The sequence below is a fragment of the Penicillium oxalicum genome, chromosome III, assembly GCF_001723175.1.
Source record: "Penicillium oxalicum strain HP7-1 chromosome III, whole genome shotgun sequence".
NCBI classification, from domain to species: Eukaryota; Fungi; Ascomycota; class Eurotiomycetes; order Eurotiales; family Aspergillaceae; genus Penicillium; species Penicillium oxalicum.
Window position 1 is genome coordinate 1,840,960 of NC_064652.1, and position 14,015 is coordinate 1,854,974.

At 52.3% G+C, this 14,015-nt stretch overlaps 4 protein-coding genes across 4 annotated transcripts; all 4 read left to right on the plus strand.

Moving 5' to 3' along the window:
* Positions 1-283: 283 nt before the first annotated feature.
* POX_c04095 (uncharacterized protein) lies at positions 284-2,853 on the plus strand (the record flags this gene model as incomplete). Its single annotated transcript, XM_050112979.1, has 4 exons — positions 284-358; positions 424-541; positions 607-2,115; positions 2,201-2,853. 4 exons carry the CDS (start codon positions 284-286, stop codon positions 2,851-2,853), a joined length of 2,355 nt encoding a protein of 784 aa, XP_049970535.1.
* A 3,784-nt stretch (positions 2,854-6,637) lies between these two features.
* On the plus strand, positions 6,638-7,718 carry POX_c04096 (uncharacterized protein; the record flags this gene model as incomplete). Its single annotated transcript, XM_050112980.1, has 2 exons — positions 6,638-7,245; positions 7,346-7,718. 2 exons carry the CDS (start codon positions 6,638-6,640, stop codon positions 7,716-7,718), a joined length of 981 nt encoding a protein of 326 aa, XP_049970536.1.
* Positions 7,719-10,515: 2,797 nt separating this feature from the next.
* Positions 10,516-11,739, plus strand: POX_c04097 (uncharacterized protein; the record flags this gene model as incomplete). The annotated part of the gene is made up of 1 exon (XM_050112981.1): positions 10,516-11,739. The coding sequence occupies one exon, from the start codon at positions 10,516-10,518 to the stop codon at positions 11,737-11,739; it is 1,224 nt and encodes a 407-aa protein (XP_049970537.1).
* Positions 11,740-12,374: 635 nt separating this feature from the next.
* POX_c04098 (uncharacterized protein) lies at positions 12,375-13,010 on the plus strand (the record flags this gene model as incomplete). The annotated part of the gene is made up of 1 exon (XM_050112982.1): positions 12,375-13,010. One exon carries the CDS (start codon positions 12,375-12,377, stop codon positions 13,008-13,010), a length of 636 nt encoding a protein of 211 aa, XP_049970538.1.
* Positions 13,011-14,015: the final 1,005 nt, after the last annotated feature.

Consider the following 14,015-nt stretch of genomic DNA (forward strand, 5'->3'; position numbering starts at 1 on the left):
GCGCACGAGTTCACCGCCTCCTCGTCCCGCCTGAGTTGTACTGTAGTCTTCCAGTAATTGGGTGGGCTGGAAAGTCTGTCTCTCGACAACCTTCCGCGGGGTACATAGAAGAGTCGGGTACTCCCACCACCACCTTACTCTACGAGCGTCCACTGGTACCTCGCTCTGCGGATCCTGTCCTGCCGGATCGCGTTAGCTCCTCCGCCTTGGGCCGAGCAGACAACGCGGTGCAATTCTCCCCGCAGACCTGCACGCGCTTGTTTCACAGCAATTATTAGCCATCATGCAGTCGCATCATGATAGCTCGGATTCAGGACCGAAGCTGGTCAACCGTCTACACTTGAGCAAATCGCCCTATGTAAGTGTCCAACTCACTCGCGGCGGGGTATCAGCGCGGGCCAGCTTACTAAACGGACTATCTAGGTGCGGGCGCATATGAATAATCCCGTCGCATGGCAGCTTTGGGATTCGGAAGCTATCAACCATGCCAAAAAATATAACCGGATGATCTTCCTGAGTATCGGATACTCCGCTTGCCACTGTAAGTCACCGCGTGGACATTGGGTCCCGTCACAGGTGAGAAGCACGTTGCTGACAGCTCCTTAGGGTGCCATGTCATGGAAAAGGAATCCTTCATGTCTTCTGAGGTCGCTACTATTCTCAACGAGTCTTTCATTCCAATCAAGGTTGATCGGGAAGAACGGCCGGACATTGATGACATTTATATGAACTATGTTCAAGCCACGACCAGGGTCGGGTGGCTGGCCTCTAAACGTCTTTCTCACTCCCGAGCTCGAGCCCGTTTTCGGTGGAACATATTGGCCGGGGCCCAATTCGGGTACCTCACACGGACCGGGCACCACCGGCTTCGTCGAGATCTTGGAGAAGCTGAGAGATGTCTGGAAAACACAACAAGAACGCTGCCTAGAGAGCGCCAAGGATATTACGATGCAACTGCGAGAATTCGCCGAGGAAGGACGCATTCGCAGTCCACAGGCCAGGAGGGCGAGGAGGAGGATCTCGATATTGAGCTTCTTGAGGAAGCCTATCAACACTTTGCGACGAGATACGATTCCATCAATGGCGGGTTTGGCCGAGCCCCCAAATTTCCCACTCCTGCCAACCTTGCCTTTTTACTGCGACTGGGAGCGTACCCTGCCGAGGTTCAAGATGTTGTCGGGCAAGACGAGTGTGAAAAAGCGACAGCCATGGCAGTCACAACACTGGTGAACATGGCTCGCGGCGGCATCAGGGATCATATCGGCCATGGCTTTTCTCGGTACAGCGTTACGGCAGATTGGAGTCTGCCTCATTTTGAGAAGATGCTGTACGACCAAGCTCAACTACTGGACGTCTACCTGGACGCTTTCCGGCTGACCCACGACCCGGAGCTTTTGGGTGCCGTCTATGATTTGGCGGCCTACCTGACAACGGCGCCGATGCAGTCTCCCACGGGTGGATTTTACTCCTCGGAAGATGCAGACAGCTACCCGAGCCCGAACGAGACCGAAAAGCGAGAAGGTGCTTTTTATGTGTGGTCACTCAAAGAACTCAATCAGGTCCTGGGATCTCGGGACGCTCCAGTCTGCGCTCGTCACTGGGGCGTGCTTCCAGATGGCAACGTGGCGGCCGAATACGACCCCCATGACGAGTTCATGAACCAAAACGTCCTGTCTGTCAAGGCGACACCGAGTAAGCTCGCTAAGGACTTTGGTCTGAGTGAAGAAGAGGTGGTCAGGATTATCAAAAATGGCAAGCAAAAACTTCGCGACCACCGTGAGAAGGCCAGAGGGCATCCCGACCTTGACGATAAGATTGTGGTGGCGTGGAATGGTCTCGCGATTGGCGCTTTGGCCAAGTGTAGTGTCCTATTTGGAGAAATTGAGAGCTCCAAGGCCACATCATGTCGCGAGGCCGCCGCACGTGCCATAGGCTTTATCAAGGATAATCTGTTTGAACGGTCTACGGGCAAGTTGTGGCGAATCTGGCGAGACGGGAGTCGTGGCGACACCCCTGGATTTGCTGATGACTACGCCTACCTGACTAGTGGTCTTTTGGACATGTACGAGGCGACCTTTGATGATAGCTACTTACAATTTGCTGAGCGCCTTCAAAGTAAGAAGACATCACCAGAAACCCCCTCCCCCTGCGACGTTTCAACAGGGTGAGGACATGATGGCTAACATCTTGTGACCCCCAGAATACCTGAACGAGCACTTTTTATCCAAGACGGAAACGTCATCATCTGGCTACTTCAACACCTCCTCAGAGCCGACCCCGGGTATGCCGGGCCCTCTCTTCCGATTGAAGACGGGCACGGAATCCGCCACGCCATCTGTGAACGCCATCATCGCCCGTAATCTGCTGCGACTGGCTGCATTGCTCGAGGAGGATCAATATCGGACCCTTGCACGGCAGACTTGCAACTCGTTTGCCGTGGAAATTCTGCAACATCCGTTCCTCTTTGTCGGACTCCTCGACGTTGTCGTGGGTCTTCAAATTGGCACCCGCATCGTGACTGGTGTCTTCTGCACGACGGAAACCACTTTCCCTTCGTCAGCGCAGCAAGGAGTGAGCTCCTCTGGCCAGGAAGACCAAGAAGATCAGCCCGTGGTCGCCCGCGATCTAATCATGCAGCGCGTGCGAGCAGAGGCCGGCGCTGGTCTTTGCCCCACCCTGGCGGCCGCTTCGATGGTGGATGTTCGACCCTCTCATCTCAAAGACTTTGTGGGTAACCAATCCTTCTGGCTCAAGTCGCGAAACCCTCTGTTCAAGGATTTGAAGGCAGGTGAACCTGCCAAGAATCACTTAATGGTGTGTGAGACCGGACGGTGTCGGACGATTGATCTATAAGATAGCGTCATGTGTGCACTTTTTTTTTTCTAAAGTGAAACTCTGTTTGATTTGCCTGATTGATCCTCTGGCCATGTTGATAGACTTAAGGAACCAAAAAAAAAGGATAGACGTGGTCGTGGCGCTGCCCATCACGCTCTCGCGCTGTGTAGGTGAATTCTGATCGTTTGTTGACGTACAGCAATCTCTCTATCTTTTCTCTCTTCCTTTCCTTGCGAGCGGAGGAAGTCCCCAATGATGCATCAATCCGAAAGACCTGGACCCAAATCGGTCGAGTCAGAAGAACCAAATCTCCAGTCGAACTGAGAAGGAAAAAGAAAATATTGGGAACGAATCACCCTTTCAAAATCCTCCCATCCCACCACGAATGACGCGTCGAGGGAGGGGCGTCCTTTCGCATTTGGATCACGAAGGTTCATCCATCATCCACTACGCTCCCTAACGTTTGTGGTGGCGCTCTCGGTACGCCGGCCAAGACCAGCCTCGGAGATTAAACGAGCATACAGCCCTCATTTGACAGGTCCGTGAAATTGTGTGTCCAATTCTGAAATGAATGGACTTGACGTCCACTGAGATTTCGAATGTCAGTTTGGCCTTTTCTTGAACGTTGGTTCTGGGTGCTTTTATTTTATTTTGTTATTTTGCTTCTCTCTCTCTCTCTCTCTCTCTCTCTCTCTCTCTCTCTCTCTCTGTTCGGCAACGAGCTAGGGAAATTATGTACTTTGGTTTATTTTCGTGTGATGTACTTTACTGTACGGAATTTTTTCCCCAAGTGTCATCTGTGTTGACGTTTGGTGATGATTTCCGCCCATTTTGTCTTTTGATTTTTTCCCCCACACAACAAATTGATTAAAATCCGTATTGGGAAGGTAGTTTAATTAATCATAAATGAGAGGACGGCATGGGCCTTGCCGTTGTACTGTAGAAACGCGCCGTCAGAAAGTGTAGTAAATTGCAGTGTATCATCTTGCCAGTCACTCAGTAAATGTACTGTCAGGTGTCAACGGTGCAATACCGCGACTGTGTAGTACAGTCGTCTCTTATTCCGACTGCGCAGCAGGTGCTTGGCTGGACCGTGGACCGTGGAGCATTTGGGGGTGGATCACTGGAAGACTCCCCTCAATCAGCCATCGAATGGGCTAGAAGCCGGTCGTGTCGATCATGACTGGAATTGTCCCAAGTGGTGGCTTGACTGATCCGAGGTGAATGGTTCATAGGACGAAGACACAGACACAGACACTTTGTTGGCGCTTCTGACCTCTTGGGCCGTCCAGCAAGGGGCGGGATTGAGTCACCAAACGGAGCAGTCCTGGTGTACACCACACGATGGTGACCACAGGAGTACAAGAAAACAATAGTATAGAGTCCCTGGTCAGTCGGTGGGCCTGAAACGAAACATTGACGAAGCCGCCTCGAGTCTGCGGTGGTCCAGTGCCACCGAAAGAGACTCGGGCAAAGTCCAGACTCGAAAGCCAAGTTTCCTTAGCGGCGGCACTGAGTCGCAGGGTGGAGATCAATCCACCAGAGGACTGGATGACCGAATGACTGTAATTTCCGATTTATGGGCTGATTGGACATAGTAGGAGGATCTGAAACTCGCGAGTCCCTTTTTTTTTCGGGCGGCAACTCTGGGTGTGATCAGGGATCAGACCACAGGTGAGGACTCGGGACTTCAACACTCTCTCCGCGTCACCACAGTACTCACTTAGAGAATAGGAGGGCAGGGGTGTAGTACTGTAGCCTTTATGTTAGACAAGAGACACTGCGAAAAGTGTCAATAGACGGTGGACTGTGAGACTTTGGCGTAGGCACGCAGAGACCGACGTTAGCATTTGAGCAGTTCTGTACAACCTGCAACCTATCCCGCGAGTTATGGAACACAGGTAGTATCACCATCACATGCCTGACGGGGCAGTCTGTGGTCTGTACTGAATTGGACCAGGACATGACACCCATTTCAATCATCTGGAAGTTGAACAGAGGAATAATAGTGGACATGGATATCGGACACTGGACGGCGGAACGCGCAGAAGACAACATGAGCTGGTCTCCCAGCGGTGACCTTGGATCTTCGATCTTCTGGAACGCTGTGGGGATTCCCCATCATGGAATCCCAGACAGACTTCGACGAAAATCCGCGAGGGACTGATCTGAGAATGTTCAGATCGGTGTAGACGCTGGGCGGTAGTGGGTCGGATCACCTCTCATACTATCCAGCCTCGGGTCTCTTCCCATCTCGAATCTCGGATGGGAGAGTGGGAGAGGGGAGAGAGAAAGTGCAACGAAGAGTAGGTGTATCAGACTGCTAGAGCATGACTCTGTGACTCTATAATCTCAAAGCCATGGATCCCCAGCACCCTTCATGGGGTCCCTGACGCCCTGTACGCACCGGATACGCGCGGCCGCTCAAGCCTCGGGCGACTGTAGAAATTCACTCTGCTGCTGTAACTGCAGGGGAATCCACCTCCGACTCAGAACTCCAAGGATCCAATGAGGTGGGATAAAAGGGACCCACCTGCACCTCTGCTGCAGTCAGGGGTACAGAGTCAAGACCACTTTGAAACAACCAATCGTTGGCCCTTTTTCCGATCCCGAACTGACTCGCCATCGGTTGGTGGAGACGGGAGGTTAATTGAGATTCCGGGCGACTGGTGCAGATGACCGTCACGACCCCGTGTCTTTTCCTCTCTCTCTCTCTACCAAGTCTGAGAGCGATCTTGCCTCTTTGACTGGCCAGAATTGGGCCAGCCACGGTCTGGCAGCTCCAGCATCGCGGTTGGGTGTGATCCATATTCCGCTTCATCTTCCATCATGCATCCCCGGAGAATTAGAAGATCTGTCGACGATCAATCGTGCTGGTGGATGGGGTGACATTCAGGATGAATTCCACCTCTCTCTTTTTCTCTCTCCCCCCCCCCCCCCCCCCCCCCCCCCCCCAGCCTCTCGATCGCCTGCCCACAGACTGTCCAGAGGCTCAATATTAGAGGGCAGACTTGAGCCTTTGGCCCAAAGGGTGCACTGGAATGTAGAATGTGCCGCGCCCGTTCGTGGCGGGATGCTGTCTGGAATGTGTCGCGGATCGGCTGAGGTTGGGAGAAACAACAATAAGAAGAGGACGGGGGCCGCAGCTCAAAACCATCTGGCCTATTGACCAACGATTTCGCCCTCAGTGCAACGCTGCAATTTTAATGAAGTCAAGACTCACATCACGACAATAATTAATTACACTCCGTGTTTTTCTCTCTCTCTCTCTCTCCCCCCACCTCGCTCTCCATTATCACCAGCAACGCCATTCCTGGTCGACTGTCTGAAGTGCCCCGAGAACTCAAACCCGACAGTCCTGAGCTCATCTCCCCTAATTAAATCCTCCATTTACTCAAACATCCACTCGCCCCACCCAGACCCCCATCTCCCTTTTCCACGCCTACTTGACCTCGTCGATTTCCCACTCTCTCGACTCGCCTCGATCTTTCTCTCTCCACGCTGATTTCTTCTTCCCGCCGTGTAGCACTTGATTGTGTCCTGGCCTGTCATTCTTTTACAACCCCCTCTACTTGATCAAGCGTCCTCACTCTCTTTTCATCCAAACATACGCGCAGTCGATCTGCCGTCGTTGACACTCGCTTCACATCTTACTCAACCGCCTTCTGCCAACACCATCCATCCAATCCCTCAACGCTTCCTGGAGAAGTGCCCGAACTCGACCAATCTCCACCCAACCACCTTCTGTCAACACGTTGCCTCGTTGTGAATCTTGATCAGCAACCCTATCAACCAAACAACAATGCGTTACACTCTCCTTCTCGCCGCTCTCGCCGCTGGCTGCGTCAATGCCGTTGAAAAGGATGTCTATGTGACCGACTGGACCACCGTCACGGTGACCACGACAGTCACCGCTCCCGCGGTCACTGAGACTGTGCAGCCGCCGCAAGTGCAGATCCAACAGGCTCAGCCCACCTCTGCTGCACCCGCTGTGCAAAGTGTCGTGGCCTCCGAGCCGGCCCCGGCCGTGCAGGAGATCGTCACCTCGAGTGCCCCTGCTCCGGCGCCGGCTCCCGTGGAGACTCAGGCGGCCCAGGAACCGGCACCCGCTCCGGTGCAGGAGCCAGCCGTTGTCACCACCGAGGCACCTGTCCCCGTGGAGACGGTGGCCGCCATGTCCACCTCGTGGTCCTCTGCCTGGACCTCCACCTTGTCCGTCGCTCCCGCCAGTGCCCCTACTGAGGCTCCCTCGACCGCCGGTGCCCCCGCGGGCAACTCGTACCAGTCCGCGGTTCTGTACAACCACAACATCCACCGCAGCAACCACTCCGCCTCCTCCGTGGACTGGTCCGCCGACCTCGAGGCCAGCGCCAAGGTTCTGGCCTCCCGTTGTGTCTACGAGCACGATGTGTAAGTTTTCCTTTCCCAGCCAACGTTGGGCCATCTTGGGGCTCATCCCCCCCCCCCCCCCCAAATCACACCAACGTGTTCCTAATCTAGTCTGTTATAGTTCCATCCCCGGTGGTAGCATTGGCGCTGGTGACTACGGTCAAAACATTGGTTACGGTGTCGAGGCCGGTGACATTGGTGTCATGATCACCAACCTGATGTACAATGACGAGATCAACTACTTCCCCACCCCCTATGGCTCCGCGGATCCCGACATGGGCATGTTCGACAAGTGGGGTCACTTCTCTCAGATCGTCTGGAAGGAAACCACCCACGTGGGCTGCGCGACGGTGACTTGCCCCAGCCTGGGCAACGTGGACTCCAGCATGGCTCTGCCCTTCACGGTCTGCAATTACTACCCGCCTGGCAATGTGCAGTCCCAGTACGGTGACAATGTGCTGGCTCCCCTCCGACAACAGACCTACGTGGCCTAGAGGCTCCCTCTGTGACCACTTTGCCGTTGGACACCATCACGAGGAAGCAAGCCAATGTGACGCCTGTTGAACACGTTTCGACCCTCGACGCAGCTTGTCAATGCCGCCTCCCCTTGCATCTACCTTTGTTTCTTTGACCTTACTATCTTTCGATTCTCCTCAGCATACCTTGGCATGTTCCTTGGCCGGTCAAGCACCTGTTGTGCGCGTCCGGGACCGGGTTCGTTTCCTCTATCCGCGCGCTAGAGAGGCAGGATGGTACGATGGCTCTGTGTTTATTTTATTCTCGATTTCGGGTATTCCGCCACCCACAGGGTCAGTTCTTGGAGAGTGACTTTCCCCTTCCCCGCCGGACATGGGAAAGTAACTGTTCGAGGGGAGGGAGGGTTTTCTGACTTGTATGGTACTCGAAACGTGTCTTTGCTATCCATTCCACGCGGTTTCTGTTTCCCTTCTGGATCCATGCCGGGAACAGACAAGGTTGCGACCCCTGTTGAAATTTTGTGAATATTCCATTTACCCTTTTTTTTGGATCCATTTAGCCTGTTGGTGTGCCTTCCTAGCGAGTTTCCGCCGTGTGTGTTTCTGTGCATAAAGACAAAAGAAAGGACATTCTGTCCGCCATGTGATGTATGACCAACCGTATGACTTTTCAACCCGTCTTGCGTCTTTTTTTGAATCCACCCTTTTGTTTATCCCCTCCCTCCGAGTAGTACCCTCCTAATTCGTGTCCACGCCGATGGAGGATATCTCCCATCGAAAACTTGAAAGGCCAAGAACAAAAGGCCTGCAGGTCCTGAAATAGCAATCTCCCCTCCATGTTTGAGTCAGGCCGACCTCTTCACAATTTCCATTCACCTTGCCAACCGCCCGACGCCTCTCGCGGCCTGGAACTTTTGGCTCAACCCGACCGCCGACTGGCCCCCTGAGACGTCATCCCGTCACCCGTGCACTGGACCCTCCCGCAACCAGACCTGAGTATGTGTCTTGTCTCTCTCTTCCTCTCCTCACTTTTTAGATTTTTTAGACCCTTGAACTCCACTTTTCTTAGAGCTATAGATGCATTTGATCGATGGGTGGATCTGGAATGTCTGGATATCTGATAGTGTGTTTCTTTTCTTCCCCCTCTTCTCTATTATTGGGGCGGGGAGATTGTTTGGGCTATTGTTAGAGAGCCGGGAACGGGTCTAAAGTTGGTCTGAAATTTGAATATGAAGGAACAAATGTTGACAACGGCTGAGACAAAACAATGTCCAAAGCAATCTAGATTTTATACACAAAGAGTCCTAAATCAAGAATCATTGAATCATTATTGTTTGTAACAATGGTCTGGTACGGGTTGCTTTCTTTGAGAATTGCCTTGTTCTAGAGAGCTACAACCTCAAGGGGTCCTTCGTGGGTACCTTATCGCCCCCTCCCCCCGCGACGCCTGGCCCCCTTCGCCCCGAGCTGCCGGGGCCCTTGTTGGGGGCTGCTTTTGAAAGGGTATCGGTAAGTCTCCTTTTGAACTACCTTGGACTTGAGGGAATGATGTCCAGGTGAGACTTTTTATTTCCTTGGATTTTCTTTCCTTTCCCCTCGTATATGATTTCATCGTTTTCTCGGAATAGTTTTCCCGGTGGCGTAATAAGTTGTCTAATCGACCACTCTCCCCAGGAGGTGACTCTCCGTCGTGAGTAAAGTACTAAGCCAGCGATAGTACCTCGGTCAAGGGAGTTGAAAGTAGACAAATACACCCAGTCAAGGTTTGGAAACTTAGTATCGCAGTCTAAGTCGTTGTATAGAGAGGCAGAAGATGAAGATAAATGTAACTCCTAAGCCGTCAATCATCGATCGCGATCCCTTTGAAGCACTGCATAGAATCCAAGTGTACTCTTGTCGAGTCAAGATTGAAGAGACTACTAAGATATCTATTAATCTTCTCGATAAAATAGTAAAGAAGAAATGAGTAATCTAGGAACAATCAAGTAGTTGGTTACTCGGGTGATAAATAGCAAAAAAGAAAAGGCTCCTGAGCAAGCACAAGCATCACACCTCATCTCTCAGCAGCACGCGAGAATGGCAAGTATGAAAAAAAACCCATCACCGTACAAGAGTCCAGCTTCAAATCTGGGGAAGACGGGGTATTTCGTGGGAACTGAAATCGACCCTCCAAGGACTATTTCCCTCCCCCTCGGCGTGTGGGGGCATCCGATGCCGCCGCGGATCCGACCAACTATCGACACTGGGCTTGTCGAGTGAACTAAAAGACTCAAGCTCATCGATGGTATCGCTCCAATTAACGATGCTGGTGAACCACAGCAACTCCACTTTGGTGGTCTTTTCAGGGTTCGTAAGGGTCGACTGTGAACCCCATCAGAGTACATGCCGGGATGTGGTCCACCTCAAGGTTCCGTAGATCGCTCTTTGGTGTGTGACTACTACCGACTCCGTAGGACTGAGGACCGTTTCCAACCACCGTGACAACGTGCTCAGGGAATGTCGTTTCGGCCATCGAGATGTGAGATTCATGAGCAAGTCAACCAATTAGCTTATTGAATGCCGTGGCCACATCGGTAGCGGTTTTGTTCACCACAGAAAGCCCTATAATTTGCTGTCGGCCCCGACTTTGTTACTCAACGTTTACACGAGACCATCTCAACCCAGAAGCCTTGGAGGTTTTTTTTCTTGATTCAACTCCCACCTCGTCACCTCAAACGTCAATTAAAACTGGCATCTCTGAGGTTCATTCCTCTCATCATCAACATTTCTCTTATCCCGTTTGCGGGCAAAACAACAACAACAACCACCATCTTCGATGGCGCAAAATTCATGGCGTCCGGGAAAACGCGTGGCCATTGTTGGAGGAGGGCCAGGAGCAATCTCCACGGGGATTGCTTTCTTAAAGCGAGGTTTTGACGTCCGCATCTTTGAGCGACAGCCAGCATGCAAGGCCATCGGAGGCGCAGTTCTCCTGTCCACTCCCGTATTGGCCATCCTTCGCAACTACGGCATAGACGAAGAGCACTTTGGCTCCTACACCGTCACCCATTTCACCAATGAGACCGGTGGAAAGCGAGTCGAGCTACCCTTTAACGCGGAGATTGAACGAAAGATGGGAATCAAGGGTTGGCATTACGGTGTTCTGCGGTCATCGATCTTCAAGAAGATGCTGGAGCTGGTGCCCGACGAGGTCATCTCGGCCGGCCACGAGTTCACCCATTATGTGGAACAGGAGAACGAGGTTGAGTTGCATTTCAAAAACGGTCAGCAAATCACCGCCGATATTCTCGTGGGCGCGGACGGGATTCGCTCTCAAGTGTCCCGACAGGCCTTCGGGGACCCTCAGCTGTTTCATTGTGGAATTCGACTCTGGCTGGCGTGGTGCGACTACATCCCCGGCATTCCGCCTCATACGGGCTTCATTTCCCATGACCGTCTCCACCAGGCGAGCTTCTTCCCTATGACCCATGATGGGAAACCGGGGTTCGAGTGGTGGGTGGTTGAGCCCTCCTGGGAGGGAAAGCCCATCCCCACCGACGTCAAAGCCCATCTCACTGGGATCCTGAAGAATTGGGCACAGCCGATGCCTCGATTCCTGGACGCCACCAACTTTGACACTCAGGTCTACCGGTGGGAGATTTATAACCGACCTTCGCTGAAGAAATGGTCCTCGGGTCGCGTGGTCTGCGTGGGGGATGCGGTGCACCCGGTCTCACCATATGCAGCGTACGGCATGGGTATGGCCATTGAAGACGGGTACTTTTTGGCCAGAGCTCTCGATGGAATGGATCTTCGCCAGATGCGCACGGTCTCGGCAGGGTTTGAGCTTTATGAGCAGGAACGAGTCGACTATGTGAATCACAACATGGAGTTTGCGCGGTATATTGGTAGGCTCTTTCACAGTGTTCCACGGCCACTCGCCAACATCCGAGACTGGATCTTTGACTATACCCCGCTGTTGGGCTACTTTATGAAGAGTGGGTATCTCAAAAATTCAGAAGAAGAGACGCTCCGTTTGAAAGAGCTCCATGTTTGTTGAAAGGTAGAGGGAAAGAATGGGTGTTCCTCGTGTACGGGACTGGCGAGGCAGCCAGAATATGACTTTTTTTTTGTTGGAAGGGTACCCATGACTTCCCGGAGAGTTGGGGCTTGAGGGGGGCATCTAAGCTCAATGTTCTTTCATTTGACAAGACTCGGTCCAATTTCCACGGCAGCGCGGCTGAAAAGACTAGTGCTTTTTGCCCTGGGGGGATTTGATCGTGGTTTGAATGGAAAAGGAGCTCATCTTCACGACAAAGCCGGGTGACAAGATCGGTGTTGATCATCTGAGACCTGTCCTCGGGAGTTCTTTGGACTGGGAACAATCCGTGCATTGATGTTGCCAACTTCCAGCGGTCCGGTTGACTGAGAATAAGAGTGAGCTTTCAAGAGCCTCTTCTTGTTCGATCGTCTGTGCTAGACACTCCATTGTGAGCTTTTCCAAAAGAAAATCTCGACAAAGGAGTTCTTCGGTGTTGATAATTTGATTTGGTTCTCTTTCATTCACTGTCAATATACGTGACCCCTCCATCACTATCACACACCACTTAGAACGATAAATAGGCCATCTTTTCTAGCAGCAAGCGAGAAACGTAGTACAATTCCCTCGATTGGTACATTTCCAAGATCGCCGCTATGCACCACACCTGTCCGATCAAAGGCGAAACCCGTATTCACCGGGGTGATCAGTTCCGCGCCCTTGAAGCGACACGCTTCATCATGTCCAAGCAAAGACTCATGCAAGCGATGCAAAAGCTAAGCAAGACGTTAATCTCATTGCAAGCCCATCCACCGCACCGGGTTCCAGGGCACGCAAAAGCCCCCAACCTGAACAAAATCAAACGGGACATCCTCGCTCTGATCGAACGGCTGGACCACGTACTTCGCCGCCGACCGGGCCAGACTCCGTTTGAACATAGACTGTGTCAATGTACCGAGCACAGGAGAGCAGTCATCGTTGCATGTCTGGACTATGTCTTGGACATGGTTGATAGACCTGAGTTGCTTCGTGAGTGTAGTATGGTCTTGATTATTATCAGCAATCATGTCGGGGCTATGCGCATGATGGACGTTTCTGACAGCGTCGCTGATGGAAGGGATATACGGCTCCGCGAACTATGGACCGTGTGTGGTGCCGAGTCGGGTTACTTCTCTCTCTGTCTGATGAAGTATTTTTGTACTCCAGAGTTGAATTATCTTGTTCCACTGATGTACTTGACTGATCCGTTGTGTGGGTGTTTGTGGTGCCAACGAGATGGGGAGACTGTATGATTGAATGCATGGTCGAGGCTGTGAGAGGGAGGCTTGTTCTGTACATCCCGTGTGACGAGATTGGTTTTTTTGGACTATTTCTTTATTTATATATATTTTTTGGAAATATAGTTTTCCCCATCTGATCAAACTAGTCCAGCCTTGATGGTGATATAGTCTATGGATCTAGATGCAGGTGCATTAGGGCTGAGCTACGTATCCAGTTGCTCCAGGTCCATCCTTAGTATTGGAACAAGATGGACAGACTTGTGTACTGATGAGTCTACTACTTTCCAGTTGATCCTTGGCGAGAATGACCGATTTCACGTGACCAGCCCACTTCCCCGCGCCTCCTTTCGACCGAAACGTCATCGCCAGCCGCCGTCCGTCTTCCCGTAGCAAATGACCGACAGGAACCATTTGGTGAACCACATTCCCCGCGGATCTTCCTCCACTGCCGTTTGGATGATAAGGTCTTGCGCTTGTGGCAGTAGTAGTATGTGCCGCGCCTGCCCCCCCCCACAGACCACGAGGACGGTCGATTTCAAATTCCAAGTTGGCTGACATGGAAGGATTTAGAGAGCTGGTAGGTGCTGAACCGGACATCCGTGCTTCTTCTCCACCCGGAACAATTATCCTCGAACACCAACTCGACTGGATTATCAAGTCTCTCGGATCCATGAATGTCTGGTGACTATGATTTCCAGCCGGCTGAGCAAACTATAGAAAGCATCCATCGCCCGCGTAACAAAATCCTCAGAGTATCCAGACTGCACCAGCTCTTCCAACCCAACTCGGCTTTATTGATCTGAAACTCCCCGCGGTCGGCACAAACATTGCGAATCAAATATCCGACATTTGCTCGTGGACCACCCTTGCAGGGCTGCAGGCTGCACGGTGGGAATTCAACTTGACGTGCACCCGGACCGAGATTGGCTACTCCGTTCCTCCGGCGCTATCTCGTGCAGCAAACTCCAGCCCCGCAGAGTCTAGTCGGATAGTCTTTTCCCTACTCCCCCCCCCGGT